Here is a 16258-nt window from a genome sequence, read left to right as displayed (position 1 = left end):
GACAGGTCATTGGTTAATGTTTGCGCAAAGCAAGCTGCTTTTGCGTAAAGTTATAGAGAATCTGCAATGTCAAGTATTTGTTCCGCGCAATTTGAGTTTGTCATGACAAATTCACATCGTTTTCCTTACATAAATTATAATATAGTTTTCCGATAACAAATCTCGGAGTAGCCACAATATACTGCTCTTAAAATGGGTCGTGCAATTTTGAGTACCCTATCATTTCCAGGTACCCATTTACTGCTGGGTCGAGAGGATTTAATGTACGCAAAACAGTTGGGTAAACATGGTCAAATGAAAGGGCTTGTTGCCTCGCTCAGGTAAACATAGAACACGTTTGTTAGGTAGAATCCTACCCGTTTTTCTGGTAAAATTTGAAAAAAACTCTACCCAAAAATATATGCATGTTTCATTTTTTAAAGGGATCCGGTAACTTTGTCTCAGATTCTGAAACACAATTCTGGATTAAGCTCATGCTGCAATGATAATTGGTCAGTCAGGAACCCCGTGACTTTTACAAGCCGATCGTTTGTCTGATTATCAAGATATTTATGATTGGAATTACAAATTTTGAAAACCGTTTGCCAAACGGTTTTCAAACACTACAGTCTACTGGGGAAAATGAGTTTGGTAAAACCGGTCACTCAACGATTTTTACTTTTTTGAGGCACTTCTTGATCATTTTGAAGCGCAATTTTCATAGGGCTTCAATATTACGCCATACCATAGACACTGATAACACGTAGAGCCGTGTAACTCAGATTTAGCATTGTTAAACGATCCCTTTAAACAAATATTCGACCAATATTTACCAGGTTTAGTTTTACCAATTTTTTAAGTGTATGGCCAAATGTATAGTTATGTTCGATTGATCATGCTCGTTTACATCGCTGCATCAAAATCCTGCTTCGCCTCCAACAACAGCAACATTGCACTACATTTTATTTTCAGAAGACAGTAGATGACCTAGTACATAAAATAATTGCACAAAGAGAATAATATTAATATGAACCCGTATTATATAGTCCAGGCTAGAGAGCAAGGAACCTTGTTTTTTAGACATACGGTGTTTTTGATGGGTTCTTGTCAATACTAGGGTGCTGATTCTAAATCCGGTGAGTGCCAGACGCGAAGCCTCGAGCATTTCTAACAAAGTGGAAATTATTACCTAGTTTGTCTAGTAGGGAAAACGATATGGAAGACGTGGTCTCTTCCTTGCCCTCGACAGAAAGATACGATGCCTTGCATGTCCAGGTCCCAGTCTCAGACACTTCAATGTTGGTTCTCAGGTCAAAGGTTCCGTCTTCCCTGGCCTCCGTAATCGAAAGGGGGCTTCCAAGTGGACCACGCCCTTCGTGATACCACCCCAAGGAGAAATTGGTTTTCGGGTAGACGTTGGGTAATTCACAGGTGAGGTTGGTTGGTCCATGTCCAGTGAGCATACAGGTTGAACTGTTCAGTGGTCTTTGAGAACACTGTAGTATTGCTGGAGAAGTATTCGGGGCTAAGCCTGATTCAAACATGAAAAGGGATTGATTGAGAAAAAAGGAAAGGTGAGAAGAGAATGGTTTAAGAAATGTTCCAATTACCAGTTAAGTGTTGTCTATGATAATTTAAACGAGAATTAAGAACACTTTAATGTTAGTCTCATTGCCTGTTACTTTGGCTCTCATTACATCATGCTCTTCTATGAAAATTGATACTAGTCCTTACAATTTGCTGGAGAGCACAATACAAACCGTTGCCAATTATAAGTGCTTTGTTTAGCATTTCTGGAGACGTGTTTTTCTGATGTAATCACGAAATTAGGCTTGTTATTTATGTTTTGCGTTTGAACGGATAACCTATTCTGTCTGCATTTTCTGGCTTGCCCGGGCACTTTAAAATTACACCTTTGACAAACAGGTAATGTTTTACATGTATAATGCATGCTGCAGCTTACGATTCGATGTTATTTATTTTTGCCATGTTCCTTCGTTGTTAAAACTGATCCAAATATTGGAAGTCTGCATTCTTTCGGAAAGTGAAACTTTAACTTACCGTATACTTTCAGTGTGTTATTGGTTTGGTACACTGGCGTTTGTCTTTCTGTGCCCACGTCACAACGATAAGTTCCTTCATCCTTGACCGTCAGTTTTTTCAAGCTCAAGGTGGAATTGTCTTCTTCTAACGCAGCACTGTCGGCGTAGGCAACGTCTATTGTTACGTTACCCTCGAATAGAGTCAAGATCTCTTGGGAACCAGATTCAGCGCTGTAGTACCAGAAGATGTTTTGTGGCGTGGCTTCCGGTGTGCCCTCCCCAAATGGACATGGTATTCTAGCTGTCCCCCCTCTGGTAATGGACACCTCTAGGCTTGTCCCAGAGATGGTCAAGGACAGAAGAGTGACCAGCACGATGGCTGGAAAAGCTGCATGCAAAAAGAAATGCCCATGCAGTTGCCAAGTTACATTCCACAAAAGAAAAGGACATTTCCAGCGACGAACTTATGTGCAAGAAAAGTCGGATAAGGTTTTACCCGATACCGGGTAAAAAGGAACATATCATGCAGGTTTGTTGCGTCAGGTTTTACAGAATATTATGTAAATTTTGTATCATATGTGGTTTTCTTTTACCTAATATTTGTGTAAGGTTTTGCAAAGCAAGCATGCGTCATATTCATGTTCCCTTTTATTACTATATTTGATAGGGTAAAGTCCAAATGGGGTGGCGTTTGGGGGCTGGAGTGAAGAAACGGGGGGGGGGGTTGAGGATTTTCAAATCAGCATCAATGTCATAGCAAGGATATCCAGCTGTATATACGTGCACGTGATAAACTGATAGTCTTTTCTCAAAGGAAGATTGAAAATTAGTAAACCTGTGTCGTGTTTGTAACGCAGAGTATAGTCCTACTACTTTATTATATTGAGCCTTCCACGTGCACTTCATCCCCGTACAAGCATTACACGCAAATAACAACCACGGGGCCTTTTGATTGCTTCAGAATGCATAACTTACCTCTAGAAAGCGTCATATCAAAAACCATAGTTGCTTCTTTGCCTTGCCACAGTTCAATATTCCCAAGCCGAAGTTGTTTTTAATCCTTAAGATAGTGCAGGATCAATCAATGACGATACTTCCCGGTTCGATCTCACCCTCCACAACTCATGACCCATGACCATCAAACAAATGGCACTGCTTAACCTGCAAAGGTTTTTTTCCCCTAAAATGTTCAAAACGAAACAACAATTCATACAAAAAATACGCCGCATTCAAATCATTGTTCAATATGGACTTTCATCGCAAATACACATCTGCCGCAACGGCTTAACATGTACAATTAATCCACGATCATGATAACAGTAATACTTCGTATACATGTGTATTCTAAAGGTGATCAACCAAAACATGTACAAATGTATCGTTTATGGCCCGCATGTCTAGAAAAGGTTGATATTTGATGAATGTGACAAAATGTGACGTGAGGGCTCTCAATTTTTGGATGTCATTTTGGAAGCAATTCATAATAGAAAAGTGTCCTAGAAAAGATGGCGACTGATATCCCATCATAATTATTTAAATCATGAAGAGGAATATCGGATTGGTTGGACAAAACATTTGTATGTAGTCCCATACGCGTTTTTCGGGGTGCAGTGCATGTTATCTTCAGCAAGATTGAGTCGATTTTTCTTCATATGATCTATCAACAAAATTGCAGTATTTGATACGTATGTACCTCATACAAAATCAACCTTTCCCAGTTGCTTCCAGACAATCTCTTTGGAATTATTATGGCATAACTACTAATCTACTTTATCTTAAAGCTTTTAATAGCCATGGAGAATTAGTAATCAATCTGTATCCACTAGTGTGGACTTTTTTTTCAAGCTACGTGATTCTTTCATTCAGTCCATTGTTACGTGCCTTTAACAAATGTGTGTGTCTGTACTCTTGGAATAATTATATGAATATACTTCTTGTCCGTTTTTTTTTGGGGGGGGAGGGGGAGATAACATGCAGGACTTGTACAGCACATATCACATTATAATACGAGCGCTTCCAAAGGATTTTTGATATCATTAATCCGGCAACCGTGGCGCTCAGTGCATTAAACAAAGTACATCCTGCCAAGTAACCATTGAGTACACTACCTGTGAGTGCGGCAAATGTAGATTCAATTTATTTCAATGCAATTTGTTTCTGCTTCCAACAAAACGTTACAAATCAATTATAATCATTAACAACATTTAAAGAAAACATATTGGTAACAGAGTGGTCCACTAAAAAGCAATGCTTGTACAAGTGCGGACCCCTCAAATGATCGTTAGGAATAATGAGTAATTAAATTAACACATTCGTAACTACATAAAGGAACTACAAATATATCCAAAAGAGGGATGCCAACCGAGACGAGAACGGAACGAAAGAGTACCATACATGACTAGTGAGAGATCGGGGATATAGAAAATAATACAAAACGAAGAGCTGCATGTGAGGTTGAGAAGAAGATGAGGAAAGAGAAATGCAGGAGAGGGCACAGTATGATAAAGAAAATTACATTTGTTGTGTAATTACAAATTACAGATGTAATGTGCTGCGGCAGAAGTTAGAACCCCGTACCTTGCATTTCACAGTCCGACAAGAAAATTACAAGAACACAGCACCTGTTTAGATTTTGTATGATTTTATTAACTACAAGCTAATAATCTCGAAGTTTCAAAGTCAATATTTGCATATCACTTCGACTATCAATTCATTTCTGACTCATAGTTTCACGTTAGCTCAAATTGAAGAGCGCCATCATTAAGAATCATTTTAAAAGTTGTTGAGAACAAAATTGCTTCTAAATTTATCTCTCTCTCTCTCTCCCTCTCGTGACCTCCTCTTCTTGTCTATCCGACTTCTCTATCTCTCTTGTCTCCCTTAATTATGCAGAAAACGTGAGAAAGTTTGGGCCATTAATGCTCGTGAGAAAGGTTGCTTTCGTTTTACGGGAAGATCACTCAGATATCATGTTTATTATTTTGAATTTCGAGAACTAGATGGATATTCTAAAAGTTGGCAATGAGAAAGGAAAATTCAGGGGGCGTTTCACAAAACTTGTCATGAGTGACAAATGATAGTTTTTGTTATGAGCGAGTTAAATCCTTGCTTCTGATTGGTCATCAGCAGATTTGTCACTGATTTTTGTCATTTGTAATTACAAAAAGGCTTTGTGAAACGAGACCTAGAATAAGGATCGCGGATTGTTGATTGTCACATAATTTCATGCCTATTTTTGAAGGTGCTGCCAAATCACAGCGATGTTATAATGTTTAAATTCAAACAAAATAAGCTCAATTTCAGCAGATAACTGCCCAAAAATAGTTCAGACATAGAATCATCAAATTGAGCTTTTTTAGCCAATACTTTTATTAGTAATAGTAGTTTTGGTAGTATGTAAGTACCCTTTTTATTGTTGCTGTTGTTGTTATTATGATGATTATTATTGTAAATGTCATTATTTTTATTATCATTATTATCATCACTAGTATCATTTTCATCTTTATTAGGATATTTTATTATTATCATTATTATTAATGTATGTTACAATCATTATAATTGATATTATTATTGTTATAATCGTCATCATCATTATTACTATCGTTATTGTAATTATCATTATAACCATTACAGTGTGCTGACTAGCTTCAAGAGTCCCAAATCTGGAAATTGCGGGGGAAACGGAGGCTGGGACTGAGTTTCGTGGCAGGCTTTTGCTGTGAATTCACGAACCGAGACGGTTCAACTTCTGACCTCGGAATCTGCAAACAAATGCCTTTGATTGCTTTTCAATAGGGTCATTATCCTCGATAATCAAGAGTCGGGAATAAAGTTCAATTCCACTGTCCCAGGTCGTAATAACTATACTACGTCATTATCAACCTTTACAGCGTATCGTAAAATGTTATGAATTAAGTACATTTACGTTTACCCAGATACTCATAATAACGTTTAATACTTTTATTTACTTTCGCTAGGAGACGGGGGAGGTTTAATTAAAATACATGTACAATAATATAACGGTATATCCAACTCCCCCTACTGAAAACATCATCTGTATTCGATTCTTTTTAAATTTATATCAATTTTACTAGAAATTATGATTTTATGACATTCTTTTCTAGGCGTTACCGCAACTGAGTGAATACATAACATCCCTTTGATGATGTGTATTAACTTCTGATATTATTTGTATCCAACTGCATTTATCAATCTTAATATGTTCGTGTTCTATCTATTGGTATCTAAATCACGTCCGTTTACCTTCACTTAAGTTTTTCCTCTCATTTTCTCTCGTTTCCCCTCTCTGTCTCTCTCTTTCTCTCGTACTTCTCATCCCCTCTCTCACACCCTTTCTCTCTCTCTCTCTATTTCTCTTTAATAGTAGTATTACTTCTCCTGAACATTTCATTTTGTCTTTTCCAATGATTTCATGCATTCCTGTTTCCTCTATACTTTCTTACCAAGATAAGAAAAGTCATAACATGATTAACAACTTTTGATGATGAAAGTTCGCTTTAATATTCATGATAAGAAGTATATGGCTTGTTATTTTTAATATTTGTATGCAATTCAATGGTATATCTATTCATGGTTTCAAGCACAAGATGGCGCATGCTAACCCTTATCCGAAATTCAATCTGAAACATTAAAGAGTTGAAACAATTATCAAGAGACATCAACTGCTGAAGCACTAAGTGGTACAATAATAAGTGGGAATGTGTGAGTACAATTCACAAATACGCAAATAGAAGACCGTGAAGATTATTAAAACACTTTCAAGTAGAGTAATGGGGTAATAAATGATCATCCTCATCATCAAGTGCTAGGCCTATAACGGACAACGGCGGTCAAGGCAAAACGTTTCTGTGTACTGTCCGCTGTCCTAAATAGCTAGTACTGCTCATCTAATTGTTGGTGCCCATTAATTTTGTTCACGCTTTGCAAATAAGGTGTTGCCTTCCCCTACTCCATTGCTCAATATTCTATGTTAATATATTTGTTTCTTCTTCTACATCATCTTTTCTGAATATGTGGGCAACATATTTGTTTGCCTCTTTCTTATTGTGCTGATGAGTGATGGTTTTACTCATGCTTTTCTTACAGGGGCTATAGCATGACGAGACTACGTGTCTTTCCCGTAGCCTGACTCGGGGCCAAACGGACGACGCGGCCGCTCTAGGCCTATATACGCACATGCGTGTAACATACGCGAAACCGAAGCGTGAGGAGAACTTCGATCTGCTTCTCGAACTCTAGCGCTCGCTGACCGTTAATCGAGTCCATTCGTTTATGTGCAGTTGTCCAAAAGATGCTACACCCCCTTTAACACTTCTTCGTTTGTTATTTTTTCTGTCCATGATGTATTGATAATCTTTCTCAAGAACCAGGTCTCTGAAGCCTCTTATTTTCTAGCAAGCGTTGTTTTTTTTTTTTTATTGTCGTGCACTCACACCTGATAATAATACATTCCGTATAAGTATTTACTTTATAATATTATTGGGTACATTATTTTACAGGTTGTTGCTAGTCAATATTTGCGCATGAGCACATTTGGGCCTATAGGGGTGAAGTGTATATCCAATGTTAAAACCGGGGTAATAACACGGTTGCAGGGCCCTAAGTTCGATGAGTATTGATACTGATGAAGATACTATATCGTCACGAAACAGTTCAAAAATATTAGACGATTGGTATTGTGATATTGTGTTAGAGCTGCCGTTACAGTTTCCTGCGTTTGCATGCTTGCGATCTTTACCGGTAGAACCTACGAAGGTAAAGTTACCAAGACATCATATTGCATGTTTGTTGTTATTATTGCAATTACAAGTGTTATTATTATTATTGCTACTGTTTTTATTTGTGGTGTCGTTGCATTAGCATAACAGATTAACACCCGAGGTCAACATATATATATGCCTGTCGTGGGTTTGAATCCAGCCCAGGCGAATGATTAAAGCCTGCATTGTGTGTTAGCGTGCTCTCATTTGATTTGTAGACGCATGCTGGGTAAAAGTGGAAAGCACTCCGTCCCTCAGATAGGGTGAGAAGGCCACGTGTAGAGGAGACTGCCTTTGCACTTATTCGTATAAGATAAGTGAATAAATAAATGCTTTTCCCCTCCCAGATACAGACGACACAAAATACTAAATAATGATAATGAATAATAGATACACTAATGATAATAATATTAATGTGAGACCTGTGCATGAAGCATCGTAGAATTACCAATGTCACGATATAGAAATTAATTCCTTTAGAAATTTGATTTAATTTGTTTTCAAACAACAGGCAATTGTTTAACTTTTTCCTACAGTTTCCCTGCAAAGAAATCTGCATCAAACATCAATATGGGTACGACATACATCTGGATGATCAGTTTAGTGCTCTTGTGCATGCTTCACGAAGGGTCTTGTGAGCAGCCAATCAATATCACATTTGGAGATGTCACTCAAGTGATTATGTTTGAACGCCAGGAGGAGACCGTCAATGTGTCCGTTGTTTCGTATGATGGAAACGATGTAATCTCGGTCTACTTTGAAAGTGAAAACTTATATACGTTTGAGGTCGTGAACAAGACATTCGCGCGATTTGAAATAAACCCCGAAACAATCTTTCCCATGACCTTCGCAGTGACCGTGAAGGGAAGACACATCGGTATTTCGGAACTTCGAGTTCTGGTGGCAGCGTTGGGATCGGATAGCAGTGAACAGGTAGCATCACTTGTGGTGAAGATCAAGGTCGGTAATGCCATTTCCCAGGTGATTCTTCAGTATGTTTTCTATGCCCCTATTATCAGTGCGTTGTTCATGATGGGAGCAACTATGGACGTTGAAGCCATAGTGGGTTGCTTCAAGCATCCACTACCCATCTTTATCGGATTCTTCTGTCAATTCGTCGTAATGCCCGCTCTTTCCCTTGGTATCGTTAAGTTGGTTGGACTTGATGGCAGTTACGCGCTGGGGTTGCTTCTATTAGGGTGTAGCCCAAGTGGGAAGACAAGCAATGATCTGACTGTTCTCCTCGATGCAGATTACGTCCTAAGCATTACAATGACAGCGTGTTCAACAACCCTGGCCCTAGCTATGATGCCTCTGAACATATTCATCTACACACGGTTCCTGACAGAAGCAAACATCGAAACGCCGTATGCTCAAATCGCGATGCAGATAGCGATCCTTATGACCCCTGTCCTGCTTGGGATCCTCCTGAAGTACAAGTTTCCACAGGTCAAAGAGAAGGTACTGAAGATCCTAAAGCCCGTCCTGGTAATCATAATGCTAGCTTCTGCTGCTATGACGATGTATTATTCATGGTATATCTTTTTGTCTCCCCCAACCGTCTACCTTGCTGCTTTCCTGCTGCCTTTTTGTGGAGGGATCCTTGGTGGACTCATTGCAAAACTTTCGCAACTTCCCAACGCGAAGGTGATTGCTGTATCTATGGAGACAGGCGTCCAGAATGGGTTGTTCACTTCACTCGTCTTGAGGGCGGTGTACCCCTCCCCTGAAGCAGACCTCGCTACAGCCGTTCCAAGTCTGGCCTTTTTTTCAATGCTTTTCATTGGCATCTTGATAATCATCAGCAGGATGGTCTTCAATCGATTCTTTAGCCGGAAAGATGCCGAAGACACTCAAGATATCATCCAACGTCACGAGGCTGAAGATGATTCGGTTGAAGATCATAATGGAAAAGGAATTGAGCTCACAAGTATCAACATGCTGGATCAAGAAGAAGTCATGACCGAAGACAACAACAATGACTCTGCAGGAAATAAAACTTTTCCTCACGATGTCGGTGATATCAATGGTAGAATCTGAAGTTACACTAATGCGGCACCGCATTGTGGGCTTTCTGGTCCTTATTCTTGAAGAAAGCAGGTTAAATTAAACCAAGCTTAATGTGAATTGATGTACCGAACCAGTATAAGAAAAACAACAGCAAACGATTGGTGCCGACTGCCTTTCAAAATGTTCGCAACCAACAATAGGGTGATCACACTGTGCACATACACATACACAAAAGCAGTCAGTTGGTAGAAATAGCAATTTTCGTAAATTTATTAACAAAAAAACTGAACAATATTTTTAAATTTTTATTTCACATATCTTTCAAGCATACCTTTAACTACAGAATTATTAGAATATTGTCTTTTCAGCCATGTGTGGCATGGCCATCTGATCGCCCATTGACTGTTATTCTGCGTGGTGAAAATGCATCTCATTGTATAAAACTTTTCTACAAAAATGCAATATCCTCATATGTTTCACTCATTAAATCAATTTGTTATTTACACTCAAGGTAGCCACAACTGTACTAAGGTAACTAAATTGTGTTTTTCTCTGAAATTCAGTCCTTGTAAAATGTTATGGCCTGTTGAATTGAATGGTTTCTCGAAAAATCGTCATAAATCCTCAAATCCTCAAAACTATACTGTAATGTAGCTGAAAGTCAGCAAATTCTTATCATTTGTTCGGTTTTTCTGAATAATTTGTGAAACATATGAGAAAATAGCTGTGACGGTGAGCCAACAAAATGAACAGTTTGACTTTCCTATATATATAATTAGATGAAATGACCTAATTTGCATATTTGATGAATATTCTTTTTTTTTTCCTTCAAAAAAAAATATTTCCATACCTGTCTGATATACATAGGTTTCATTGATGCATCATGTTCGGTTTTGATTTGATTACATATGCGCATATTAATTAGACGGACTTAGTTATTTTCACAACTTTTTCATATCTGCAGATTCGCAAAAATGGCAAAAATGACTTATTTTGTTTGCTTCTGTTTTCAAAACGGTAATACAACTTTGTCGAATTTTGCCATTTTTGCCAATTTTACCATTTCTGGCAGGTTTTTCGGTAATTTTGCGATATCAAAAAAATGGTATAAAATTACAACGCATTGACCGATTTCAATTCTGTTTTTTCGTTTTTTGAAGCTTTCATAAAGCTTGATCATTTGCAATCATCAAATAACATGTGTTTGTTGTACTTATTTTTGGTGTGCTATACCTACTAATAAACATATACAAATAATAATAACAACAACTCCACTTATTTAATGGAAGGCTAAGTGTCAACGCAAATCCTGCGATTTTTTGTTATTTAGGAACTAAATAAATTGTCCAAAAGGGGAGAAAATCTCTTCTAAAAACAAGAATAAATTTCGGAAAAATTGTGTTCGGGACTACCATGTACATTACTTGAAAAACCCATTAAAAAATTAGCTCATACCGATTTTTTTATTTTTTTATTTTTTAATGAGTAGTACACATTAGCGACATATAAGTGCCCTGCATGCCACGGCCGCGCAGCTCTGCCGACTTCCGTCCGAATTTGTAAAGCAAAAAATGGTATAAAATCGTCGGATTGCAGCCCGAATGTCGATCGAATGTTTGCCGATGCCCGAGCGATCTAGAGGTGATCTGTGTACGGGTTCTGCGACCTCAAAATTCGGCATTGGAAAATCGCTGAATTGGAAGCAGGTTTCAGTGCCCTGCGAACGTCGGCCGACCCCTTAAAAACGCGGCAGAGTCACAGTCATCGAGCAGACACCGGCCCTATTCCTGGCGAAAGTGCCCTTTTGAGCTCGCACAGAAGTCGGGCACGCTCCGTTTAGGATATGTGTTGGCCCCTAAACGAACGGCGATTAACACAGCCTGCTAGTGTGCACGACAGAGTAATGCTTCGTGCTATAATATTCCGCCTTTTCCATTCAAATCTCTCTTTTTCTCTTTACAAAAATATTGCCCTGAATTGGCAATGTTTTTGTGTTTGGGATAAAAGATGGTTCATGTAACTACTCATTCATATAAGGTATGCTTTTATTTCTATTAAACTTTAAATGTTGAATTTTACAACTTTACTTTCGTGTGAATTCCGCGAAACATAGCAGCTAGCTACCTCGAGCTAACAGCATATACAGCTAGCTATTTGCAATGGCAACTCACTGTGCGTCCACATGCAGCGACTTTTTTTCGGGAACTTAGGCACTGTATTTTTTTGCGAAGTTTGCATTGACATTGCAAAAATGGGTGAAATTTCGGCAGGCGTTTAATATAAAACACTCCAAAGTTGCACTTTTAGCTTTTGATAATTCGTCATGTGATAAAAAGTGTAGTGTAACTGCAACTATTCTAGCAATTATTGATAAATGAATATGGAGTTCATTTGGTGAAAGGCCTAATCATCGCAATGTATACAATATCAATAAGGAGGTTGACCTTTGACTTGGTACTACTCGACGACTCAGTCAGGGATTAAACCTGACTTAAAATTAATCCGCTGTTGAGAACACTAGCCCAAATAGCTTTTCTGGATTTTTGCCCGAGTTAGGACCTCACAAGAAAATGTCTAGAGGAGAGGGAAAATATGAGTGAATTTGAGGAGGGGAAAAGGCCACAAAAGGGAAGGGGCTGTTAAACAACACTTTTTCTTCTTGAAAGGCATTCAAAAAGATATACATGTTTATTGATAGTACATGAGGATAACATTAGACAACGAGAGTATATTAAAGTGCCAAAACTTGTAATAATCACCAGTGTAAATTTCGATAAAATGTTTGTAAAGTGCTGTAATACATTACTGTATTACAGTACAGTACTGTACTATATTGTAATTGTTTGCATTGCATACTGTAAATGCTCATCAAATTATGATATTCATGTGCCTGTTCATTTTGTTTGGCAAAATCCTCCCCTCCTACCCTCATAACCCCAACGGCCTTGCTTCCTTGTATTTCACTCTCCTACACATGCTATACACCATGTACAATAGAACCTATTGAATGGCAGGATCCGTAGGGGTGTACCCGTGCCGAGGAATAAGGGGGGTGGTATCGCAATCAGACGCTGAGATATATTGCACAAACCAGGGTGAGACTATAAAACACTCCGCTAACATAAATTGGTGTGAGATTTGAAGAAACTAGATAAAATAGGACTCATTGTAAGACGCTATAAAACTTTCTTCTCTTTTCGCAATGTAATAGTACATTAAAGACAAATTTGTATTACTATAAGAATCCCTAAATTGATTTTGTCCAAATTGTCAAAAACTGGTTGATTTGTAAAATAATTGTTTCCTTGAAGAATGAGAAGTACATTTGTACAGGCCACCCTTCCCTCTACACACTAAGAAAAAATGGTGCAAGTATGCACCTTTAGGGGTGCAAACCGATGGAACAATAGCAGCACCTTTAGGGGTTAAATCATGGACCCTTTTTAAAGGTGCAATCCTGCACCCTTTAAAAGGGTGCCAGATTAAACCTTTTAGGGGAAATAGTACCCTTTATGGTTCATTCCTGCACCTTTAGGGGTGCAAACCGATGCAACACTAGCAGCACCTTTATGGGTTCAATCCTGCACCCATTAAAGGGACTATGTCCCATTTGCAGGCCAAAAAAATGAAAAAGTTAAATTCCAATTGCATTTGAAAGATAATACTAATTTAGAACTTCCCTTAAAAAAGGTAGGGCTTGAAAATGTCTTCAAGTGGGAAAATAATGACTTTTAGTTGTCAAATCGACTTTAGGGCTATAGAGCCCAAAAGTAATAGTCTTGATTTTCAGACAATTGTACCGAATGGTTATACGTTTTATGCTGCGCAAAGATTCAATAAGTTTAATTCTTGGCCATCACAAGAAGTGGGGTATTGATGTAGACAAATGCTCATGTACCCTTTACAGCTCATTTTATGCATGTTAATACCAAAGAAGAAAAAAGGCCAGTCACTCAATAGTGTCTGATAGTGAAGTCTAGCAATTAAACGGGTTTCCTTGCATAATTTGAATATGAGGACACTGCTAACGTTTAAATTTCACAGATAGGACATACATGACATATTCATAATTCCTGCAAAGTTCTACAGAATTTGAGGTTGGCTGCAAAAGGGAAATAGTATCTTTAAGAGGGTGCCAGATTGCATCTTTTAGGAGACATGTTAATACCCTTAATTTTTCAATCCGGCTCCATTAGGGGTGCAAACTGATGCAATAACAGCACCTTTAGGGGTTCAATCCTGCACCCTTTAAAAGGTGCAATCTTGCACCCATCGTCGAGGAATACTGGTAAAATTCGCTCGTACACAAATACATATTAAACATGCATGATGTTTCTTGGTTAGTAATCATATAATCAATATATCTATTGCTAAAATGTGAATGTAATTGTAACATGATCAGACAAAATAATCTATTGGTTAATGATTGCCAAAGGTAGATACAAATCACAAAATATTATTGATATGCATTGTCATAATTTGCTTAACAAATCATGATAAATGTATTTTTATGTGAACACGTCGTGGAAAGTAATCATGAATATGCATGCAATATGCAAACTTTTATTTTGCACCCTTTTTTGGTCGATAGGGTTCATTTTTGTGGGAAGGGTGCAAAATCTTATATTGCGCCCATTTTTGAACCCCTTTTCCTTCAATAGGGTTCATTTTTATGTAAAGGGTGCAAACTCTTATTTTGCACCCTTTTTTGCACCCTTTTTTCTTAGAGTGTAAAGTATGTGGGGGTATCCACCCCAACCCCTAATATTCACGTCCATGCATGGCCTACGGTGAATGCATCTAGGAATGAACCAGGATGACACCATTGAATTAACATTTCGAAAAAAAAGTGCATGACCTTGCATAACCTCGTACTAATAATCTTGTGAACGGAAAGGTAGTTGACATTGATCAACTGGGAAGATGAAGAATGGCGTATTTAGAATCAAAACATAACCTACAAACTGAGTCGTAAAAAGTACATGTAGTCAAAGCTTAGGGCTTTTAATGCGTGTCAACACATACAAATCTCTGTTTATAGTTTCAATGTATTAAACAGGTTATATTACTTGTTATCTGCGGCCTATTAACCTCAAATATATATTTGCCGTTTGATTTCTGTAGAAAACAACAGTACATTTACGGGACCTCACTCATTTGTTTGTATTATGAAAAGTTATATACATTACGTTACATATTAAAATTAATTTATATAGTAGAAAATGGATATTGGATTGATTTTGTTTTCTCACTTTTGTCTCATGATTCTTCCATCTGAATTGAACAATGTATGTGAACGGTTTGTTGTTATCCTATCATTGCCAAATAATTTCAATGTGGTGGTGAGAAATCAAATTCCTATACAGACTAGTCTGCATGCGCAGACTTTAAAGCGGAACGACACTATGTGTAGCTACTTGCGCCCTCTATAAAGCAAACAATATCTAAGCGGTACCCGTTGATCCCCCGTGGTCCCCTTTTTCTTATGTTAATTGAGAGCCGATTTGATGAGGTAACCAACTGCCAGTGACCATCGGGGGAGGGGGGGGGTCTAATCCCCCTGGCCAAACTAGTGCAGATAGGCTTTAATTCGACATTTTATATATTTTTAAGGTAGGCCTCTATCAGACTCTGGCTGTGTCAAATAAGAATAAGCTTAAGTACAGAACTAAACTTGTACTATTTTTTACTTATCATTTGTACCAAGACATACCTTTCATTAGTTGCAACAGTAAACGTGTTACCCAAAACTATGAAGTATAGTATCCTGCATCAACAATTTAATGGTTTTTGATTGGTTGAAAGCTCGTCACGTAAACTATTCTAAGGTTGCTTTGAAAAAGTATTGTTTGGGAGTATTATTTGGGAGTTGATTTTTTTCTTCTTCATATCTCAATTGAATACAAAAAAAATTGTTAATTCTTTTTTTATACAAATTGAAATTTCCTAAATATTTCAATACAAAATGTCATTTTTGTTTTGTTTTCGTTTTTATAAATACTTTTTTTTATGCAGGATATCAAACAAATATACCATGCCTTCTTTTCGAAGTACTGGTTAAAACTATTGGCCTCGGTAATTCTAATAGTACCATTTGCTTCTGGGCTGCGCCCCTCAGCAAATAGTACTATTGGAGGTCACCTCTTGCGCATAGTTTTAAAAAGAACCTCGCATGCATCATTTGTATACAATCACATATTGAATAGTATACATACCAAATATGCATTACTGCAAAATACTAGTATAGTGCCAATAGAAAGAAGCCACTGAAATGCTTAAAGTCGATGATACGATGAGCCTATAACCTTCCGTCCGGAACTAGAGGATTTAAACCGGTTTTAGGTCCTTGTCCCCATCGTACCTGACCTCGGAATGGAGCCCATCTTTGTTTTTTCTATCACGGCTCTAGTAATACCCCGACAACTTTAACCGGCCGATTCTGAAATT

The 16258-nt window shown here is 37.8% G+C and overlaps 1 protein-coding gene across 1 annotated transcript; it reads left to right on the top strand.

Annotated features, from left to right (window-relative positions):
- Positions 1 to 8371: 8371 nt before the first annotated feature.
- Positions 8372 to 9841, top strand: LOC115921302 (ileal sodium/bile acid cotransporter-like). The gene has a single exon (XM_030978648.1). It carries the CDS (start codon positions 8372 to 8374, stop codon positions 9839 to 9841), a length of 1470 nt encoding a protein of 489 aa, XP_030834508.1.
- Positions 9842 to 16258: the final 6417 nt, after the last annotated feature.

This window comes from Strongylocentrotus purpuratus, unplaced genomic scaffold, assembly GCF_000002235.5.
Source record: "Strongylocentrotus purpuratus isolate Spur 01 unplaced genomic scaffold, Spur_5.0 spur5_scaffold_1, whole genome shotgun sequence".
Taxonomy (NCBI): Eukaryota; Metazoa; Echinodermata; class Echinoidea; order Camarodonta; family Strongylocentrotidae; genus Strongylocentrotus; species Strongylocentrotus purpuratus.
This window is presented reverse-complemented; position numbering and strand designations above follow the sequence as displayed.

Coding starts and splice junctions, on each gene's coding strand:
- LOC115921302 (XM_030978648.1), top strand. CDS start 8,372: ATGGGTACGACATACATCTGGATGATCAGTTTAGTGCTCTTGTGCATG.